Source organism: Eumetopias jubatus, unplaced genomic scaffold (assembly GCF_037043125.1).
Source record: "Eumetopias jubatus isolate StellerSeaLion01/CBP00866 unplaced genomic scaffold, mEumJub1_p1.0 scaffold_3, whole genome shotgun sequence".
In the NCBI taxonomy this organism is placed as follows: Eukaryota; Metazoa; Chordata; class Mammalia; order Carnivora; family Otariidae; genus Eumetopias; species Eumetopias jubatus.
In genome coordinates this window covers 14596879-14620143 of record NW_028274809.1, presented here as the reverse complement: position 1 = coordinate 14620143, position 23265 = coordinate 14596879, and the positions used below count along the sequence as shown (strand labels likewise).

Genomic DNA, 23265 nt, shown 5'->3' with positions numbered 1-23265 from the left:
AAAAAAAAAGGTGTATCTGGTAAAGGACTGTTACCCGATATACACAAGGAATTAATAAAACTCATCAAGAAAACGCAATCTAAAATACTGGCAAAAGACCTGCCCACCTCACCAAAAAAGACAGCCAGATGGCAAATAAGCACACTGAAAGATGTCCAACATCTAAGAAATTGCAAATTGAGGGGCGCCTGTCTGACTCAGTCTGTAGAGTGTGCAACTCTTGATCTTGGGGTTGTATGCTGGAGCCCTACGTTGGGTGCAGAGATTACTTAAAAATAAAATCTTTAAAAAGAAAGAAATTGCAAATTAAAACAATGGGATACCCTTACACATTTATTAGAATAGCGAAAATCCAAAACACTGACTACACCAAATGCTACTGACGATGTAGCGATCAAGCACTTCTACTCACTGCCGGTGGGAATGCAAAATGATACACAGCCACTTGGAAGACAGTTTGGTAGTTTCTTACAAAACCACATGTACTCCTACCACACGATCCAGCAATTAGGCTCCTTGCTATAAATGCCAAAGGAGTTGACAACTTATGTCCAAACAAAACCCTACACTCACATGTTTATAGCTTTATTCATAATTGCCAAAACTTGGAAACAACCAAAATTTCCTTCAGTAGGTGAAACAATAAACTGTGGTACATACAGACAATAGAATATTATTCAGCACTAAAAAGAAATGATCCATTAAGCCATGAGAAGAGATGGAGGCACCATAAGTGCGTATTACCAAGTAAAAGAACACAATCTGAAAAGGCTACTACCTACCGTATCATTCCAACATCCTGGAAAGGGCAAAACTAAAAAGGCTATAAAAATATCAAAATAAGAAAAAGATCAGGTGCTAGGAGTTAGGGTGTAGGGAAAGATGAATAGAAAGAGCACAGAGGATTTTTAGGGGAATGCAACTATTCCGTATGGTACTATAATAGTGGATACATTTCATTATACATTCATTAAAAATCCACAGAATATACAAACCAAGAATGACCCCTAACGTAAACTATGGACTTTGGGTGATAATGATAAGTCACTGTAACAAATGTACCACTCTGGTATGGGATGCTGATAGTGGGGGAGGCAGTGGGAATATGAGACGTGACTGTACCTTCTCCTCAATTCTGCTATGAATCTAAAACTGATTTAAAAAATAAAGTCTATTTAAAAAAAAAAAGATTTTGGGGCTGACCCAAGACCAAGAAAAGACAATCTCTTTTTTAAAGCTACCCAGGTGATTCTCATACACAGGAAACCACTTAGGTTTCTTAAGTTTAAGAGTCACACACTAACCGTTTCCGTTCCTTCCCTTTGCAGAATTTCTTCAACACAAGTATGTTTTTGTATAGTTGTAATAATATTGATACAATTCTGAATCCTGATTTTTTTTAAAGAACAATCAACATTTAACGTTAACCTCTGCTTTAGAAGAAAAATATCTACTTATAGCATTTCAAGGCAGAACAGCAATTCAAAGAAAAAGGTTCTATTAGAATAAAATATAGGAAGAAAAAGTCATCTGAGATTTTAAGCAATTACCAACATAACACCAAAAGCATGATCTGTAAGAGGAAAAAAATAATAAACTGTACCTCATCAGGATCAAAAATTTGTTTTGCAGACACTGTTAAAACAATAAATAAACAAGCTACAGACTGGGAGAAAGTATCAAATTATCTGTATCCAGAATCTCTCTCTCTCTATAGATACAAAAACTCTTACAACTCAGTAACAATTAAGAAATGGGCAAAAGACTTGAATAGACACTTCACCGAAGAGGTTATATAAAGGCAGTTTTACACATGAAAAGACGTCCAACAACACTGGCCATTAAGGAAATGAAAATTTTAAAAATGAGATACTACTACACATCCATTATAATAACTAAAATAAAATATACTGACAATACCAAGTGCTGGCAAAGAAGCCAAACAACTAGAACTCTTCTTACACATTGCTAGTGAGAATTCAAAATGGCACAACCCTAGAGGAAAAGTTTGGCATATGACCTAGCAATCCCACTCCTAAGTATTTATCCTAGAGAAATGAAAACTTACATTCACACAAAACCTATGAATGTTCACAGTAGCTCTCTTCATAGTCACAAAAAACTACATACAATCCAAAACTCATTCAACAAGTAAACAGGTAAATGGTTATGTAAATGGTAGTACATTCATACAGTAGAATCTATCATTCAGCAATAAAAAGGAACAAACTACCAATACATACAACACCTTGGCTCAATCTCAAAATAATTATGCTGAATGAAAGACGTTTGTCTAAAAAGGTTACAGACTGTATTACTCCATTTATATGACATTCTTGAGAAAACAAAACTATAGTGACGGAATAGATCAGTGGTTGCCAAATCTTGGGGTAGGAGGAGGATGTGACTATAAAGGGAAAACAGGGAGTCCTCTGGGGTAATGTTCTGTACTAATTACGACAGCATTCTCTGGGGTAATGTTCTGTACTAATTATGACAGCATTTATATGAATCTATACACATGGGCTAAAATTTACAGAACTGTATATGAAAATAAAAGGCTAATTCTATTGATAGAGATTTTTAAAGCTCACAACAATTATGATTCTCAAGTTGGGCCGTTTTAGTATTATATATCATAAACATAAGCTAGGATACCACAGTGTTTATTCTTAAAAGCAACTTGAGGGGTGCTTTGGTGGCTCAGTTGCTTAAGCGTCTGCCTTCGGCTCAGGTCGATCCTGGGGTCCCGCGATTGAGTCCAGGGACAAATGAGCTCCCTGCTCAGTGGGGATCTGCTTCTCTAGCTCCCTCTGCCCCTCCTCCCAGCTTGTGCTCTCTCCCATGCTCTAATAAATAAATAAAATCTTAAAAAAAAAAAAAGGCAACTTGAATGCCAAACAGTGAAAGAATTGTTAATTACTTCAGGAGTGTCAACTTATGAATGACTCTGGAATAATTCAAATTGGCATACTACAGTCTTCATTTCTGTGAACACAGCTTTCCCTGTCCTTTTAATTACATCCTCAGCAAAGATTAAAGTGGAATTACTAAGTCAAAAGAAAATGTTTATTTTTCAACATTGTGATAAAATCTGTTCACTGATAATGTCCAAGTTGCAAGAAACACTTCAAATCAATCAAATTACTGGCAAAAGGAAGAGGAGAATAGAAAGGAGGATGACAAGACAGGCCAGTAGGCATAAGCATGCCTAAGACCTACAAGCTCCCAGTCTTTGCCCTTGAGTTTTCTTATCCAAATATCTTAATGGACTGACAAGGAGGCCAGCCCTGCCAGGAGCTCTTGGCTGTTGGAAAGTCAAAAGACATTAATAATTGGCACAGTCTCTCCCACCACCCCCGCCACCAACACACACAATTAAACCATTAATTACAATTTTTTCACCCTCTAAGTTTCAATGCCTGGGCAAAATCCCAGCCAACCGATCCTAATTAAATGTTTAGGTAACACAAAGAAATTCACTGGCTAAAACTAATTATAAAGATTTTAGCTCTAAAGTCCACTGAAACTAGTAATGTGCCATATAATTAATAATGATATGGACTACGGAAAATTAATGACTTCTTTAAAAAGTCTCAAAACTCAGGACAGTATTTAATTCAAATACAGACAAATCTCTGAAGTACAGAAAATTGTATTTAGCATTATTTTGCACCGAAATATACATTGTGTATTAAAAAACACAAAGTGGGTCATGAATAACATGGAGCACATGTCAATTATACATAAAACATTTACAAAATACCACAGAGAAACTAAAATTTTAAAAGGCGTAATATCCTAGAAATCTGTAGTATTTTTACAATCACTCAAAATTAAAACAATCAAGTTAGTATTTGAAGACAACTTTCCAGGGCAGTTACTAACTAGGACTTTGAATAAGTTAGTTAACCTATCTGGTCTGTAGCTCCTCTTACCCGTATTATCACTGGGGTTGACTAGAACAATGGCATTCACATCCTGCTTCACTAAGATGTCTTAGTACTACTGCAAGGCAGGCTCCATTTTCCCTGAGTAAATTTGACTTATATTAGTTTTGTAGGACTTAAAAAGTGGCATTTTCTATTGTTTGAAAAAGAAAAAAACTAAGAACCACAGGATGTCTAAGTACCTTTCTGTCTCTAAATTCTGAAACAAATACTGCTTATTTCATCTGACTAAACTACATAAATATGCAACACTTACATGATCAAAAATAGCACTTAAGTTCCCATTTACATCTGAATTTTTTCAGGGTCCCACACATGTGATCTGGGGGGTGTCACTTTACAAATTTTACCAGTTATGTAAACCCTATTTTTCTAAGGAATGTCATTAAAGAGTTATTCTTGAAGAGCTCAAAAAACTTTCATCACATCAGAGTGATGTGACATAAACCTGTCAATAAAAGTGGCTACCTACAGACGTCAATCTCCATGGAAGCCAAACCACGGAGCACAGAAGACATCTCTCCTAATCTGACACAAATAGTTTTTAAAGAGCTCCATAGCTCTTCCCTCTCTCCTGAGAACTCGGTTTTTTAAAAATATTTTATTTATTCATTTGAGACAGAGAGATGAGAGAGAGAACATGAGCAGGGGGAGAGGCACAGGGAGAGGAAGCGGCAGACTCCCCACTGAGCCAGGAGCCCAATGTGGGGCTCGATCCCAGGACCCTGGGATCATGACCTGAGCCAAAGGCAGACGCTTAACCATCTGAGCCACCCAAGTGCCCCGAGAACTCTTGATTTAAAAGATTAAAAAGAAATAGTGTAATATTTTGCTATTTTTACTTAACAGTCATATATAGTGAATAGTGGCAGCAGAGGAAGGCAGATGCTGAAAAGCTTGCCTGCTTGATGCAAACCACAGATCCAACACTTGGTAGATACATAACCACCAGTAACTTCTTTGTGTATTAAGTTTTTACAAAAGAGGAATATAACACCTACTTCTAGGAGCTGTTGTGTGGATAAAATGAAGTTAATATACAAATAATGCTTGTAACAGGGCCCAGCTCACAGTAAATACAGCAGTTGCTACAACCATAATACTACCGGTATTACATATTCACAATATTATCATATAAATATTTGATCTTGCTACTCTGTAAGTGTGGTCCACAGAACAGGACAGCGTTCAAGACTGTCATCATCATCACCACCACCACCACCACCACGGAGCTCATTAGAAACACACAATCCTGGGTCCTAGGTCAGTCCTACTGAATCAGGATCTGCATTCCCAAGTGCCTTAGAGTTTGAGAAACATGTTAACACAAAATATATATACATACATATGGTTACACACTTTATACAGTACTTCCTAAGCTCTCAATTTCCACTTGATTCTTGCTTTCCTTTCTTCTAAAACACAGAAATTTCTCCATTAACTGGAAGGAATCCTTTTACTTTATAAATTGAGTTTGTAAAGCAGCTAACATCCTATTATCTGTATATTCAATATAAGTTTGGTGAACAGATGTTGCTCTCTCTCATAATACATAACAACCTTTAGATTTTTGTATTTCAAAGCAAATTTCTACTAAGCTTAGGAGCATTAATCTTAACTTTTGTAGATATCTTAAACTTTCCAAGAATTCACTAGTGACAAGAGATTCCTGAATGATACAAAATTCACTGCCCTCTTGATATTTTCTAGACTGACAGTATTGTTTCTCATTATTTTCACGAACTTTTAGAAAAAAAGGTGGCAGTCTTGATCAGAGGAATCATACCAGTATCACTGACAAAAGAGTAAGATAGCTACTACAGGGAAAACTTGCTTCTTGATTGTTGTCAGAAGATTCTTCTGTAAGTAATTTTACTGACACATATATACTCTAATATAAGCATTTTACAAAGAGCACACTACTTGTAATTTTAACATAAAATTCATTCCTAGTGGCAATATTTCCCCACTCACTTTGTAAGTGTCCAAAATGAAGCTCTTAATTTAAAAGAATACATAAAAATCTTTCTTCAACCTGTCAATTCAGATACTTAATGATTACTTCCAACAAGCAAAGCAGGGTGCTAGCCACTATGGGGGATAGAAAATGCATTCAGCCACTTTACAATTTCTATGGGGTAAGGAAGAAAAAAGGAGCCTAATACTAGCATTCATATGACCTTAATACAAAGTAGAATACAAAGAATAGCACTAGAGAATCATGAGGCTCAATGCAGGGGCACACAGTGGGAATTAGGACAACGTATTTTTATAATTTCATACATAAAGAATATTTGCTACATGTTAAAGCAAATAAATCATATAAATTTGGCATCGTTTTAAAAAAAGTTCAAATGTTACCTTAAAAAAAAGTTAGTAAAATCAGGATTTCTCTCTGAGTACAAAGTAGTGCCATGAAAATCAGTAGCTTTTTACCCAATGGTTGGAAAGGAAAACCAAAAGAAAGTAGTATACCATAGAAGGACATGAATTATCACTTGTATTACATTCACAATGGTTAAGACAAAAGATACACATTAAAAACCATTATAGCATTAGTACCATAATTAAACTTTGGATAAGGCCACTGATAGAATACGTAGTAAAACATACACAAAGCATGGCAATATGGCACTTAGTCTTTTTGTTCTCTTGAGTAACATGGGGGAAGAAAAACCCCAAAGTTCCACAGGATCACACGATCTGGCTCCCAGCAGAAAGACAGACTCATCTAAAAAAATGAGAGATTTGTAGCCCAAAATTTTCACTGTGCTTTTAAATGGTGAAAATATACTCAGCTTAAACAGGGTTTGGATTTGGCAATTAACCTGGGTAGGTAGAAGCACATTTGGAAGACAAAACAGAATTTGGCAGCTGGTGAATATAAAGCATGGTTTCCATTTGACTGCTAGTATTCTCTGGGATTCATTTCAATAGACAATTATTGAGTGCCAACTACATGAAGGAGCAGGAGGCAAAAAGAATAAGACAGGTCCTAGGTTGGTCACTTGCTTTTTTGTAAATATGAAGAGAACATCTCTAGAAAATACAACAGGAAACAAGATAGAAAGGGGTATCCGCCCTCACAGTGCTTACAGTCTACTCAACACTTTAAGTGGGAATAGCTGATATTTAACACATGTGTGAATTTATCAAATAACGTTAACACCTTAAGCTTGGCTCTCCCCAACAAAATTTCTCTTCCAATCCTTTTAAAGTAAAAGCTACTCAATTTCTTATGCCCCTCCTTTCCCACAGTTGCCATCTTCCCGACTCTCTAATAATCTCTATTCCCTACATTATCCCCCCAAATCTCTTCCTCTTTGGGAATTACTCTATTCATACTCAAGTCACTCTTCCAAATCATATTCATTAAGGGTTTGTACCCCTAGCTCAGAAAGAGCCTTCCTCCTGTCATCACCCTAAGCAACTCCAATATTCAATGTAATAGGTTCTGTTTCCTTCAACAACTTAAAGTTAGAAAAAAAAGGACAAGATGGCAGGAGAATGAAAGATATGCAACAATGAAGCACTGAAGATGGCATGCCTACTAATCTTCAGTCAGTCTCTTTTGAAGACAAAAAACCAATGGCTCCCACTACCCACAGGATAAAACCCAATCCCCTATAATGTTTTTCAAAACCTAGTCCAACCAACTTTACCACTCTCATTCCCAACAAATGTATTTGAAGCCTTTTATATTCCACCTACACTGATCTTACCTGACTATGCTCATGCCTACCTGCCTTTTTTACTCATGCCATTTTCTTGACTATCTTTTGCCTTTGTTCTTCGGATGAATCTTTAATAATCCTTTAAGGCTTATCAAAAGTGACCTCCTCTTTCTACTTTGCCCTGAATTCCTCAAGCAAAATAATTCTCCTTCAAATCTGATTACCCCACTAAAATTGGAAGATTCTTGCTGACAGGCATAGTGTCTTATTATTTTTTGGTAGATGAAACATAAGAGACTCAATATCTGTGGGCCTCTGAACTGAATGTCTTTGCTAACAAAAATCTTATTCCTGAGTGTTTCTATCAATATCCTTTTATAATTCACTGCAATCATTATATTTATATTTTGTACTTAAATGCCATTAAAAAAAAAAAAAACCCTCTACAGTCATTCACATTTGCCTAGAAAGGAAAAGCACTAAAAAAGCTTTATTATAAAAGCTAAGTCTATTCCACATGCAATCAGTACCCTCACAGAAACAGTTTAATTTACTGGTGAATAAACATAATATTTAAAATTCTGGCTCTTCCCTTTCTCCCTTCAAAAATGGGGAGAAAAATCAATATACTGAAAAAACAGTTTACATAGAGACATCATTTTCAGCAAATGAAACCCTACATACAAAAAATAATGTTATTTCAAAAAAAGACTTCAGTTTACCATACAAACAAAACAAAAAAGCCTCAAACAAGAAAGCCAATTAAAAATTGAAACTATTCTTCAAAGCTTCAGTTTCTCCACCTGTAAAACAAAGTGCTTAGAATTGATCAGATTACTAGGCACAGATTCAAGTGCTTAAGTCTAAAACATAAGTTCCCCAAAGGCAGGGACCTTTGACATAATGCAAATGCTTATCAGACCAGTGCCTGGAACATAAGAGGTCCTCGACAGGGAGTTTTCTAAATGAATGAAAAGTCAGCAGGATCAAGCTCCCTTAATTCTGCCTTCCACCCAAAGTAAGAGATTATTTGAAGTAACAGGATATATGGATAGAAAGACTTTTTTTTTTTTTTTCACTGTGTGGATATAATTCCACTTATTCACAATCTATTAGTGAACATTTAGTTTTCAGCCTTTTTTAGCATTTACGTACAATGCTACAATAAATATTAGTATAAATCCTTTTTATATACATATTTAAACATATCTACAGGATGAATTCTTTTTTATTTATCTTTCAAGTTTTTATTTAAATTCCAGCTAATATATAATGTAATATTAGTTTCAGGAGTAGAATTTAGTGATTCATCACTTATATGTTAACACCCAACACCCATAAAAAGACTTTAAAAAACACTTAAATGTTCTTTTTAGCAAGAAGAAACTGTTTCTAAGTAGAGCTAAAAAGTCAACATCTTTTTTGTTCAAACTTTCAAAGTACAAGAATTAGCTCATTTATGAGGTTACCATATTATTATTATACAGTAATAATTTGAGAGAGAAAATTAAGCATAAGGCAAATGTAAGAAACCTATTAAGCATCACAAAATTGGAATAAAGTTCTTGCCACATTAAAACCAAAGAAAAGTTTCTCCCCTGATTTTAAGAAACAATTAAAAATGGAAATGTTTTTAATCTAAATATGTATTATGGCACAGGAAAGGACAACAGTAAACTTTAAAACTATAATCTTCCTAAGTCTTAAAAAAACCAAATTATCAAGATACATAACCATTATATAATTTTAAAGCTCATTTAGGTTAATAAAACCAATCCCAATCTCATTTATAAATTAATAATCTGAAGTCCAGAAAAGTCTAGTAATTTGTTCAAGACCAGTAGTAGAATTAGGCCTAAAGCCAGTTCTCCCCACTTTCTACCCAGTACTTTTTCCACTGCAGCTACTTTTAAATTATTATTAAACATGAAGTGTTCAAAAATGGATAGAAGAGGTAAAAGCAAGTCCTCTGTTACTTTACTATGAGCTTAAAGACTTTCTGTCAAGTTTAAATCCCAAACAGCAATCTTTTAAAAGAGGACTCCAAAAAAATGAACAGGACTCTTTACAATTTTGTCAGTTACACCTCAGTAAAGCCAACTGGGGGGGGGGGGACGGGGAAGGGGAGGTGGTGGGGGAGATGGCTCCATCCTTACCTGACCCTACTCACAAGTAACAGAACTGAATGGTACTACGTTTAAATTTAAAGATTTTATTTATTTATTTGACAGAGAGAGACAGTGAGAGCAGGAACACAAGCAGGGGGAGTGGGAGAGGGAGAAGCAGGCTTCCCACTGAGCAGGGAGCTCGATGTGGGACTCGATCCCAGGATCCTGGGATCATGACCTGAGCTGAAGGCAGAAGCTTAACGACTGAGTCACCCAGGCACCCAGCACTACGTTTAAATTTAAAATGGTCTTTAGCCATTACACAAACACACAAACACATAGAGACAAAACGGTTATGAAAACCACAACTCTGCTAAGTAAATGCTGACATCATTTTATAACTTAAGGTCAGAGCTGAATCTGATCATTTTTCAGTTTCCATTGCAATCCTCAAATCTACCTAAAATGTTTAAATTCCTCGGGATTAAATTCCTCATTTCTTTTCTGTGTGACTTCATCTATATGCTCACGATTTCCAAACTTACATTTCCAGTCCAAATTTCTCCGTGAACTAGATTTGCATATCCAATTTCACCGGCATCTTAAAATTAACCTGTTCAAACAGAGCTTTTTTTCCTACCTCAAACCTGTATTAAAAAAATGGAACACCTTGTTGCCCAAGAACCAAAAACCTAGAAGTCCTCTTGGATTCTTTCCTCTTCTTCATTTCCTACAACCAATCTATTCAGAAGTAACGATCTCTCCACATTCAAAGTATCCTGAATCTGAAATCTTCTATCCCGTCACTACACTGGTATAAATCACCACTATCGCTCACCTGAATTACTGTATTATTCCTTCCTACTCCCCTCACTTCAACTCCTGGGTCCTCTAAATTTATGCATCACACAGCAACCCAAGTAAGATTTTAAAAATCTACATCAGATCATGTCACTGTCTTATTTAAATTCTTGAATGGTTTCCTAATGTACATATAATTAAGTAGGAAGCCCTTATACCATGGTTTCAATGACTCTCTCTTCAAACCTCATCTTGGTCCCATTCTTCCCCACTGCCAATACTTAATTCCCCATTCACAACAGGCTTTGTTTTCAATTTCTCTATTCCAGGGTCTGGCAAAGGATGGCCTGCTGTCTTTTTAAAATAAAGTTGTATTGGAAAACTGCCACATTCATTCATTACATATGGTCTATTGCTCCTGTGGTGCTGCAACAGGAGAGAGTTGAGGAACTGCCGACAGAATGTATGGCTCAGGAAGCTGAAAATATTGATTATCTGGTCCTGTAAAGAAAAGATGTTCTACAGCCATCCCCTTTGCCTGGAATGCTCTTCTCATGAGCACTTTACTCATGAGCACCTTCTCATTCATCCAAGTCCCCTCTTACTCAAAGAGTCCTTTCTTGGCCTATGTAGTTGCCCGCATCGTTTTTCTCTATCACTGTATCCTGTTTTCTTCACCATGTTTCATAACTAAACATTTGTTTACTTGTTTAACTGTTCTACGACTGCAGGAGTCAAATGCATTCTAACGTATTTTTTATACCGAAGTCAGAGGCTGGCAAATAACGTACTTTTGAATGTTGAATTATATAATAAGTCTTATATGGGTATTTTTGAGGCTTTGACAAAATCGTCTATAATTTATAAACCCTTAAAACTAAAAGTAGAACTTTTTTTCCTCCAGTATAACCACGCTTTTAAGTTATTTAGAAACAAATGTTAAAGAGAAGATAATCCCTGTGAATTCTGAAATGTTTTCATATTTACCAAAATGAGATTTTTTTTTCTTATGGAGAGGCACAAGGGCCATATCACACTCTAAGTTTTGCTTTGTGGTCTAGAGAAATTCACTGAATTCCTTTGGGTCTCTGTTTCCTTAAAGGGAACATTCTTCTAGAGGTAGGAAGAATATACTACCAAGTTAAGAGAAAAGCATTTAGCTTTTTTAAACCTGCTTCAATTTTGTGAACTCATTTCTAAAGCCAGCAATCAGCTACCTTCATCTCAGAGAAGTTCCACCATTCATCCGCCCTGATAGTTTGTGCCACTCTGCTTTACCAAAGATCTTGCTCAGATGTTTACTATTCTCATCTCGCAACCAGGGTACTAGCAACCGACTCTGCATAAAAATTGTATTTCATTTGAATCCTTCAACGTGAAAAAACAGGTCCTGGCTGCCTATATACCACAGCACTAAAATGTTCACTTCAGTAGAAAATAACTTTGCTTTGAAAAAAGTATTATTGCTTACATAGTTCATCAAAGTTCTAAAAGCAGAGTGAAGAACAACAACAAAAAAAACCCCTGATGATTAGACCACACAGTAAGGCTTTCAGAACCACAAAAAGGAATACATTGTGAGACTGAAGACGTGTTACTTTCATACCACAGAACCCTGAACCTGAACCATTCTCTCACCTTCTAGTCAGAAAGTGCAATGTACAAACAGGCAGTAATTACGCAAACTACACTTCTGCACATTTGGTAGAAAAAACAGACTTCCTACATCACAGCACATTTAGGCTACTGTATAATGGCTCTGCCTATCAGTTAACAAATTTCTTTGGGCTGTGTCCCCTTCATACAGTAGTACTGTATTTGTATGGTTATTAAAAGTTTTCATAAGAGTAAGAATGAAATAAGATAAATGGAAAACACAAAAATGAAAGCATAGATACTAGCAGAGGTTAAAAGACTTAATTCAACTGAAATAAGGAAATCAATCATTAGATATACTGGTATTGGTACTTTTCCTTGCCAGAAATTGACTAGTTTAAACTGGTCAAATGAGCATTTGTGAAAAAAAAAAAAGTTAAAGAACATTTTCAGATGCTGGTGATGAGTGACTAATGCCTATGTAACAGAAATAAAAAGAATTTAGTGTATATAATTTCTTTAACCCAATTAACTTGAATACATGTTCTCTGCAACATATTATATATAGGGAACTGCCTATATTTTGAAATAACAGTTAACCTGAGATATGGGACCACTTTAAGCGACTCACAAATATGCTGAAGCTCTTATAGTTACCACAGAATTATTGTTCACATGACTTCAATTTCTACCTAACCATGTTTCAGAGTCCAAAAATCACTTAAACACTGACTTCCCAATCTGGTGTCCCCTCCTTTCCTCACTTTTTGGATGAGCCAATTCTCAACACAGCACATAACTATAGATGTTTTTTCTGCATCTGTGCCCAAGCTGCAAAGCAAAGCTTCTAAAAACAAACAAAAAAGGCAAATCACACATTCAGGCCAACTCCTACTGAGCTTTTTCCTCACTTGCCAATTCCTTAGTATATTCCCAAGAAGGGCTACTCCAAGTCTCTTCATCTCATTTTCAGAAGATGCATGGCTTAATTATTAGATCTGTAATAGTTTTAGAACTAAAGAATCTCAGGAGATATTACTGCTAGCTCCTTCATTTTAATTATAAATAAACCAAGAACTAGAATTTAAAGGACTACAGCTTTAGAAACACTGAGCCAATTTACTCGAAGCCTCTCCTGAACCCTCAATTTCATCGTGTTTACTGCATCCTGATCTATTCCTTATGCCTCAGGAGCAGATCTACAGAGGAGTCAAGGACTCAGCCTGAAACCACACTGCCCGAATACTGTTCCAGTTAGGCCACTTACTACCTATGTGCATCTAAACAAATCATTAATTCTCTGTACCTTGGTTTCTCCACTTGTAAAAGAGAATAGTCATATCTGGCTCATTAGGTTGTGACCACTAACACAGGTAAAAGCACTGGAACCGAATCTAGCACATAGAAATGCTAAATAATAGTTGTGGGTGGCGCCGGGGTGGCTCAGCTGATTAAGCAACTGCCTTCGGCTCAGGTCATGAGCCCAGGGTCCTGGGATGGAGTCCCGCATCGGGCTCCCTGCTCCTCGGAGAGCCTGCTTCTCTCTCTCCCTCTCCCCCGCTGCTCCCCCTGCTTGCATGCTCTGTCAAATAAGTAAATAAAATCTTAAAAAAAAGAAAAAAATAGTTGTGACCACTACCATCATTCATTATAGAACCTCTGGCAAACGAGAGCACGCCTTTATTCTACCTTTACTTCTCTGTTCTCAATTCCATACTCTCTCTATATCCAAGAACTTAGTTGGTCCAATCATCTCTCCTTCAATAGTTTTAAGCAAAACTCTTGGACTCGCATTTCTTCTTTCTTTTGATGCCAAGTTTCTTAAATTAGTCTTCTTCATTTCCCACACTTACATACCATAGTTTGCTTTTGAAGATTCGTCCTTTGGCTCTAGGATTTTTGTTCTCTGAACTCCAATACTTTTTCCTCAGTGTACATGCTACCAAACATCCAATCTAGATCTTCAGTTTGAGTTCCTGCTCAAGCCCTAAACCTGTGTATCTCTATACACAAGATATTTCTAGGTGAGCATTTTATGATGATCTCACACTCAATTTCCCTCACATATCTTCCAATTGTAAAATTCTCCAATATTATCTAAAATAGTATCTGTCATCTCCTCTGTCCATTCATGTCTAGCCTATCACTTTACTCAAATTTTTCCAGGTCCTCCCCAGCTCCTAGCAAACATCCTCCCAATTCTACATTTATATCATTTTTATCATAATCTTAAAATATTGTCACATTATCATCCACTTAAAAACCTCCAATAAACTGTTAATTAAGCCCAAATTCCTTAGCTTGGCATTCAAGTTTTTCTCCAGTCTGTTCCCAAACCACCTTTATATTAGAATCCACTAATCCCCATAAATTATTATATACCCCAATCAAACTCTATTTACCACCTAAGTGTACCCAATTTATTTCTGTATAATCACATGACATCTGCAATCTTGGAATGCGTTCCACATTGTTCCTTTATATCCCAAATGTCTCATGGCTCAGTTCAATTTGATACTTTCCCATTTAATCTTACGGCCCAGAATAATCTCTCCCTCATTGGAATTCCTAAGCCATTTATTGCCTATTCAATTCATTTGCCACTTAATTATATAATGCCTTACACTATTATCTAAATGTCTGCATCATCTCTCACATCACAGTACAAACAAGGGATATCATATCTCTGTATACCCACTGCATTTTCCTAGAAAGCTGTGCAGGGTAGGCACTAAATAAACTGTTAGTTGCATGAAGAACACAATCACCTTGCTTCATGAGATACTAGCTACCGGCTCATGTAATCCCATGTAAGAGAAAGAAATTATGGAAGGAATAGTAGAAATAGAAAGTAACTATTTTGTAACCACCACAGTAATAATGATTCATGCAAGAATCATCAATGGATGCTAGAACCATCACATGAAAGTTTCTTGGGGAACAGGATATTTATACAGTCTCAAAATATATCTGAACAAATTACTTATGAATTACAAAGGGAAAAAAGGTACCTTCACAGTGGAGAAATCTGGCGGACACCAAGTGATCAAAGTTAACATCACCAATAATGGGATAAACTGACATCATGTGCCTCCTGATGTGATGCACTGAGGACACAACATCACTTATGTATTATTCCTGCCAAAAATGCATAACCTGAAACTAGTCATGAGGAAACAATCAGACAAACCAAAAACCGAGGGACAATCTACAAAACAACTGACCTATACTCTTCAAAAATGTCAATGTGCTGAAAGACAAGAAGCTGAGGAACTGAGTGTGTGATCCTGGATTGGATCCTGGATCAGAAAACAAACTGCTATAAAGGACATCACTGCTACACAGGACAACTGATGAATTTGAATGTGGACTATATTAGATAACAGTATTATATTAATGTTAAACTGCCTGATTTTGAACATTACTCTTTGGTTAAGTGAGACAATTTCCTTGTTCTTAGGAGAAACATCCCAAAGTATTTGAGGGTAAATGAATTTAAAACTTGTTCTCTAATTCTTCAGCAATAATAGTAATATCAGTAATAGTAATAACAAGGATCAATAGAAAGATTAGCAAAAATGTGGCAAAACATTAACAACTGGCGAATCTACAATACAAGAGATCATTGTACTATTTGGTACAACTTTTCCATTTTTTTCAAAATAAAATTTAAAAAAACGAACACCCTAATACCACACAAAAACTTTGAGAAGTTTTTATTTATCTGTGGTATTTTACATTTTATCTGACAATCTTAAAGCAAGACATACTTGCAATAGAAGAGTTTGCTCTATATAAACATTTATTTTAAAAAAGCAAAAACATCTTTTTAGAACCAAAGAAATATTTTATAATTTTAATAGCCCAACACTAACTTATCTTTTTTTTTAATTCACATTTACTATAAAACTCAGTTAAAATAATGTCAATTTCAACTGGTATAAACTCCTAGACAGTATTTTTTTTAAACAATGTAGTTTTATTATTTTCAAATATACAGGGAAAGTAGAGAAAGATAAAATGGACTGACTGGTTAAACATTTTAAGGAAAAAATAATGATCTGTACTTCATACATTAATAAACAAGCATTTGTAAACTAATGAAAGTTTGTTTCCTTAATTATGATTACAGAGAATGTATTTATATTATAAATCACAAACTTCATCTTCCCTCAATTATCAAAAATTGTTATTTAGCTGATTATAAGTTTTAAGAGAGGTTTTATAATATAGCCATTGATTGATTACTATTTCTACAGGCTTCCTGGAACCTTTAAAACTAATGCTTCTAGTCAAAGTACAATATAGTATATAAAGGATTTTCTAGATTCCATATAATTAGCAATAGTCCTTTAAAGTTGGATACCTTATTTATGAGATGTTCGGTAACAACTTCTCTTAGTCCAGTGTAGAGCTTTTCTCCATGTTTATGCAAAACCATTGTATAAGCATTTCTATAGAGCTCCTCAAAACTAAGACCACTGTTATTCTTACGCTGGATTTCTTGAATTGCATTTTTCAGAAGGTCCCAAATGCTGTTTACATATTTTTCATCCATGGTCATCTGTAATATCCAAGAGAGAAAAAGAGACAAAAAAAAAAACACCAATGGTTGAAAATCTTTCTGTATTTGTCCATATGGTAATTATCTCATTATATGGCTATGTTTATAAATCTGCATAACTTATAAGGATGTTAACAGTCTGTTTTAACAAAAATAAAGGGATACATTTAAGAATTGTTTTTAGAGCTTACACAATTTTTTAAAAATCCTTTAAGACCTCCCTCCTTTCTTATATGCACTAAAACCCTCCAATTTAAATGAAATCATAATCCCCAATGTTAATACTTGCTTTAGCCAAAAATGTAAGACACCCTTTTCCTTAATTTATTTAGAAGAATACAAGCTCAGAGAGAAACCCTGAAGAAAGACTTCCATGATTTAAAAAATAATTTAGGGGATGCCTGGGTGTCACAGTCGGTTAAGCCTCTGACTCTTGGTTTCAAACTCAGGTCGTGATCTCAGGAGAGTGATACCGAGCCCCAACGTCGGGCTCCACGCTCAGCACGAAGTCTGCTCAGGTTTCTCTCTCGCTCTCCCTCTGTCCCTCTCCCCGTCCTCCCCACATTCTTTCTTTAAAAAAAAAAAAAAAAAAAAAGGAAGAAAAAAATGAGGACAGGAACACTATTATCCTCTCCTGAAGATTTACAGGGCTCCTTAGCAAATTAAAGATTGGAAGACCTGCAATTAAAAACAAAACAAACCAAAACACCCATTTTGTTTAACCCATTCTTATTTTCTTCCTTTCCCAGTTTAGATTCCACAGTCCATCATTTGTAGCTACCTTGAATCACCTGCCCCTCTCCCCACCAAAATACTTGCCATTCTAAACCCCATCTACCCACCTACTCTTCACATGCAGCCACGTGTGTAGCTGAAAGTAAATGAATCACACACATACACCCATATTCAATACGTCTCAGTTTAAATTCATAACCACTAACCACAGTGGGCCCTGGGTACAACCCCATAATCCTACATTCTAGACTACTGACTCTACCTTCCTACATGATTTTACACCATCTCCTCCTTCCTCACTGTAGGATAATGACTTTTTTCCTGTTCCATTGAGAAAACAGAAACAACCTGAAGACACACTGTACAAACCCCAAGCATATCCACCAATCTATATGATTATGTATTAATATATTATTCTAATGTTCTTGTGCTCAAAGTTACAAGTTCTTATACTCAAATTATAGACCGGGACCAGAAACATAGGCATCATCAAGGACTTATTAGAAATGCAAAATTTCAGGCTCCAACCACACCTACAGAACTATGATCTGCATTGTGAGCCCAGGTGATACCTATACAGAATGAAGTTTAGTTCCATCCCAACTCACCTTTTCAAGGACCTCCCTTTATCAATCTCCCTTCTCAGCATCATCACATTCTTTTCTCTCTGCTAAACAATTTCCAACCGCATTCAAAATCATCAGTTTCCCATCCTAAAAACAAACCCTCACAAACCCACCATTTCTCCAGTACCATCCAATCTTTGTCTTTTCCATTTACAGTAAAATCACAGGACCTGAGATAATAAGCTTTCATCTCTACTGTTTCACTGAAAACTACTCAGGTCACCGGTGACTTCCATCTTGCTAAATCTAAATGGTCAGTCTTAGTTCTCATCATTCTTGACCTATCTGGCAGCAACTGAAAGAGCTATCACTCTTACTCCTTGAAACAGTTTCCTCAGTTGCCTTCCAAGCACTACAATCTCTTGTTTTTCTTCCCATTCCTCTACTTCCTATTTGTCAGTCTGCTTACAAATTCGTTCTCCTCACAGCAACCTCCAAACCTGAACTTCTTTTTCTAGCCACAACTCAGTTTTCAGGTGAAGCTGATTTCATCTATGCTCATGGCTTAAATTAACCTCAATATTTATTTACTGTTTGGCCCTCTCCCCTGGATACGAGAGTCCTATACTCAGCCATGTTTTCACTTGAATACCCACTAGGCACCTCAAACTTACCAAGTCCAAAACAGAAATCCTAATCTTTGCCCTGAAGTCTGCCCCAGCAGTCTTCTCCAAATGAGCAAACATCCGCTCCATCCTTCCAGTAGCTAAGGCCAAAAAAGCCTGTAATCCCCCTTTTATTCCCTCACCTTGATTCTAATCCCACAGGACATACTGTTGTCTCTACCTCCAGAATGTACCCAGAATCTAACTCCTACTCACCTCTTCCACTACTACTAGCCTTATCCAAACCACCATCATCGCTCAGAGTATTCCAACAGCCCCCTAACTGGTCCGTTTCTGATCCTGGCCCACGATCACAGAACAACCAGTGACCTTCTAAAAACATAAATCAGGTTATTCTTCTGCTCACAACCCTCATGTGACTTCTCATTTCTCTTGGAGTTAAAATCAAAGTCCTTATACAAACTACAAAATGTTATTCGATCTGATAATCTGACTTCATCTATTCTTCCTCCTTGCTCACTGTTCTAGCCACATCAGACTCTCTTTGGTATTCTTTGGAATATGTCAAACAGGTTTGTTTCAAGGTGTTTGTATATGCTACTCTCTCTGTCACTCAAATATTCTTCCCTCAGGTATCTGCATGGCTCCTTCACTTTATCAACCTCAGCTTTAACTTCACACTCCATTTAAAATAGCAGTCTCCTCCTACTAGTCACCCCCAAATTCCAACCCCACGTTCCTTATTTTTTTTTCCTTATTTCGTTTCCTGGCCTCCCTCCTCCCATCCAAATGTCAGCTCCATGAAGGCAGGAATTTTTCTGACTGAGGAATCCCTCAGCCACTGAAGTAATACATGGCATATAACAGACATTCATACTTGCTGATGGAATGATTTCCTGCTAATCTATGACTAAGAAGCTGTTATTATGCCACATAAAACCCACATGTTCTGCACTCACAACCTGGGAAACATGGCAACAATTATTCATCAGCTTCACACCTACTTGTGACCTGGAATGGACAGAAATTACTGAGTGGAATCCTCTCCAAAGAGGGTAGGAAGAAACTTTTGAAGGTGATTAATATGTTTATTGCATAGATTATGGTGATGGCTTCATAAGTGAATACTTACCTCCAAACTCATCAAGTTGCATACGTTAAATATGTACAGCTTTTTGCATGTCAATCAAACCTCAATAAGGTGGATAAAAAAAAAAAAAAAAACAAACTCCTTCCAAGCTATGTCCAATGGGTATGAATGTGAAAGGGTAAGGAATATAGATAGGCAAAATAGTTCTTTCAGTTACCCTAGCAGTAAAACATCAGTGCAACCCTCATAGAGGATTCTTAAGCAGATGACTCAAACAGAGCCTTATTTTCTAATCTTTTCTGGAGTGCTTAAAAGGAATTCTGTAAAAGAACAACTTCTTTTTTATTACTTAAATCTTATTCAAATCCCAGGTCCAGTAGAGACTTTTCTGAAACGGCCTTAAGAGAATTTATCCCTAGGTCGAAACTGCAATTTTTATTAGATATCCTGATACACAGGATACCATCCATATAAAATATTTTAAATAAGATGTAGCTGTTCATAAGTTTTCACAAATAAAAGACAGAAGTCCACATGACAATGATGGCCTCAAGTATTCCATATACAGAGATTATAAAAAAGCAGACTAAGACACCATCTCTCAATATTAAATACTGAACATATAAAGCAGAACATTCAGAACAATTCCAGAGAAAGACCAAAGTTAATGTGGACTATAAACTCCAGAGGTAACTATACTGCGAATAGTTGAGCAAAACTTCAAATGATCTTTTCAGGCTCTATAAAATAAGATCCCATGAAAGCTAGAAAATGTACAAAAAGGTCCCTAACCCGTCATGAATTACTAAATTTTCTATTAGAAACTAAGGAATTTAAAAAACATAAGCCAAGAGACTTCAAATATTGTAGAAATACCCTTACATTATAATAAATCATTTCTCACATATATAAATCAAGAGTTGTTTTATAATCCAAGATTCTACATACTACTTTCCTCGGTATTCATGCTTTACAGAGTAGAGATGGAGCCACAGTACAACAATGTTTAGGCCTAAAAAAGTAAATGAAAAAATAGACCCAGAGACATTAAACGACTTACCCCAAATCTAAGAGCAGAGATTAGAATTTATATATCCCCAAATCTAGTCCAAACCGCTGGACTCACATTACATTCCATTGTGCTAATATGGTATAGTAACACTACAGTGTGAGTCACTGATTATCTTGGTAAACATAGTGTGGTATATTAGTAGAGAACAAAAGCCCTTGGTTGGTGTCATGGCTTTGCTAAATTAACAGGCCATGTGACCTTGGGCAAATTACATGACCCTTCAAAATCTTTATTTCCTCACTTGTAAAGTAGATTTAACAACAGTTATCTAGGGGCGCCTGGGTGGCTCAGTCGTTAAGCGACTGCCTTCGGCTCAGGTCATGATCCCAGGGTCCTGGGATCGAGCCCTGCATCGAGCCCCGCATCGAGCCCCGCATCGGGCTCCCTGCTCAGCGGGAAGCCTGCTTCTCCCTCTCCCACTCCCTCTGCTTGTGTTCCCTCTCTCTATCAAATAAATAAATAAAAAATCTTAAAAAAAAAAACAAAACAGTTATCTATCTCAGGGCACTATCCTGAAGATTAAATAAGAATGTCAGTAGAATTTAACCCAGCCCAGGGCACAGCACAATCCCTCACACGTCGACTAAAGAAAGTGTCCAATGATAGAATATCTGAACTGTCATCTATAGGCATCAACCATCAGAAAGAAAAAAATAACTTTTCAAGCTTAATAAATAGATATGAGCTAAAACAGAAGCATCTTACGAGTACAAGTCTGCTAAATACAAGTCAGTATAATGCAGCCTTCCTTTGGAAACACTATTCCCTACACTTCCTAACTCCTATTCTTCCAGTGCCATTTAAAACATTTTAATCCCCAGAGCTCTGTCCTTGGCTCTTTTCACCCTACACTGGGTCACTATGCACTTCTATCCATTATCATGGTTACAGTTACTACCCATACATCTTAAGTTCTAAAATTTACAAGACACCAGATTAGCAAGGCATTCCGGAGCCTCCTAAATCTGTACACAAAATTTTGTAAATATAACGTGTGCACTTCTTCTTCCTGGATGATGAGTCCTAAACTCTTACCAGACCTGGCTCACATCTCAAAGAATAAATTACTGGCTTATATGTTAATTGCTCCCAAATCTGTATTGCCAGCCCAGATGTTCCCCTTAAGTCTAAAAACTACCATATTCAACTGCCTGCTGGACATCTCAAACCAAGTGTTCTAGGATAAAACTTATCAGTTTCAAAATCCCTGTTGAACTGATCCTCCAAAAACACACATATCTTCCTTCTGTATTCTCTAACTCACAAGCCACCTAGTTATACATGCTAGAAGCCTATGCTTTAACTTTTCTTCTTTCGTCTCTCATCCTCTTTTTATTCAATCATCAAGTGCTGCCAAGAGTAGGCCCAAGATACTTCTCAAATATGTTCCCATTCTTTCATCCTGCATACTATTGTCCTAAAACCTGCATCTAGATCACCATGACAGCCTTCCAACTATCATGAACTCCAATTACCTCTTAAAATCTATTTTCCTCAGAATCACCATTTAAAAAACAAACATGAGCATTGTAGCCCTGTTCAAAACCTAACTCTCATTACCAGGGGTGGAAGGATGTACTTCAAAACTATTCAAAATGTAGTCTATGCCTACTTCTCTAATTTCACTTACTACCCTCACTTACTACCTATCTTACATTTATTCCCATCCAGTGACACACCTCCCCCTCATTCACCACCCTCCCTCATCTTCTCAAAGCCCCTTCCTCGGCCTCTTCTTCATCCAATTGTTTACATAGCCTCTGAACACAGCTCATTATGTTGTATCTTCCAGAAATCCTTCCCTGACCTCCTCAAGCAAAGTGGACTCCTTCTCAGCGCTTTCATAATACTCAGGTCATATCTATCACTACACTTCATACTGATTCATAATTATCGGTGCATCTTATTCCTCCATTAGACTAAGAGATACTAAAGGGGTTATGCATTTTTCTTTAACTTAATTAGATGGCCATACACAAATGTCTAGTGAATGAATATTGCTTTACCTATATTATACTAATGCAATTTTGAACCTATGAATTAATAAGCACAAAGATATGGGAAAATATTTTAATGTGCTTATCTACAGCATTTAGTATTACAGGAAGTATTTGATTATTTTAAAATTACTTTAAAATAATCAAATGTCCTTTTCAAATAGAACACAATAACATGCAAGCAACAGACTCAAACTTCATTTTTCTTTTTTCAGATTTTTTTATTTTTTATTTATTTGACATAGCGAGAGAGAGCACAAGCAGGAAGAGCAGCAGAGGGAGAAGTAGGCTCCCTGCTGAGCAAGGAGCCTGATGCGGGACTCGATCCCAGGGCCGAAGACAGACACTTAACTGACTGAGCCACCCAAGCATCCCTTAAATTTCATTTTTCAAGTAGTATTTTCAGATTTTCCTATTCACTTAACTGCTTAGTCATTAATTTTATTAGTAAATGTTAACTAGGAGGAAAATCATAGGCAGAAAAGG

The 23265-nt window shown here is 36.3% G+C and overlaps 1 protein-coding gene across 1 annotated transcript in view; it reads right to left on the bottom strand.

The window, feature by feature from the left end:
- The window catches only part of CUL3 (cullin 3), a 90531-nt gene that overhangs the window by 53317 nt on the left and 13949 nt on the right, over positions 1-23265 (bottom strand). The window contains exon 2 of the mRNA XM_028105120.2: positions 16496-16693. Coding sequence (XP_027960921.1) covers positions 16496-16693 — 198 coding nt within the window. The remainder of the gene's footprint in view (positions 1-16495; positions 16694-23265) is intronic.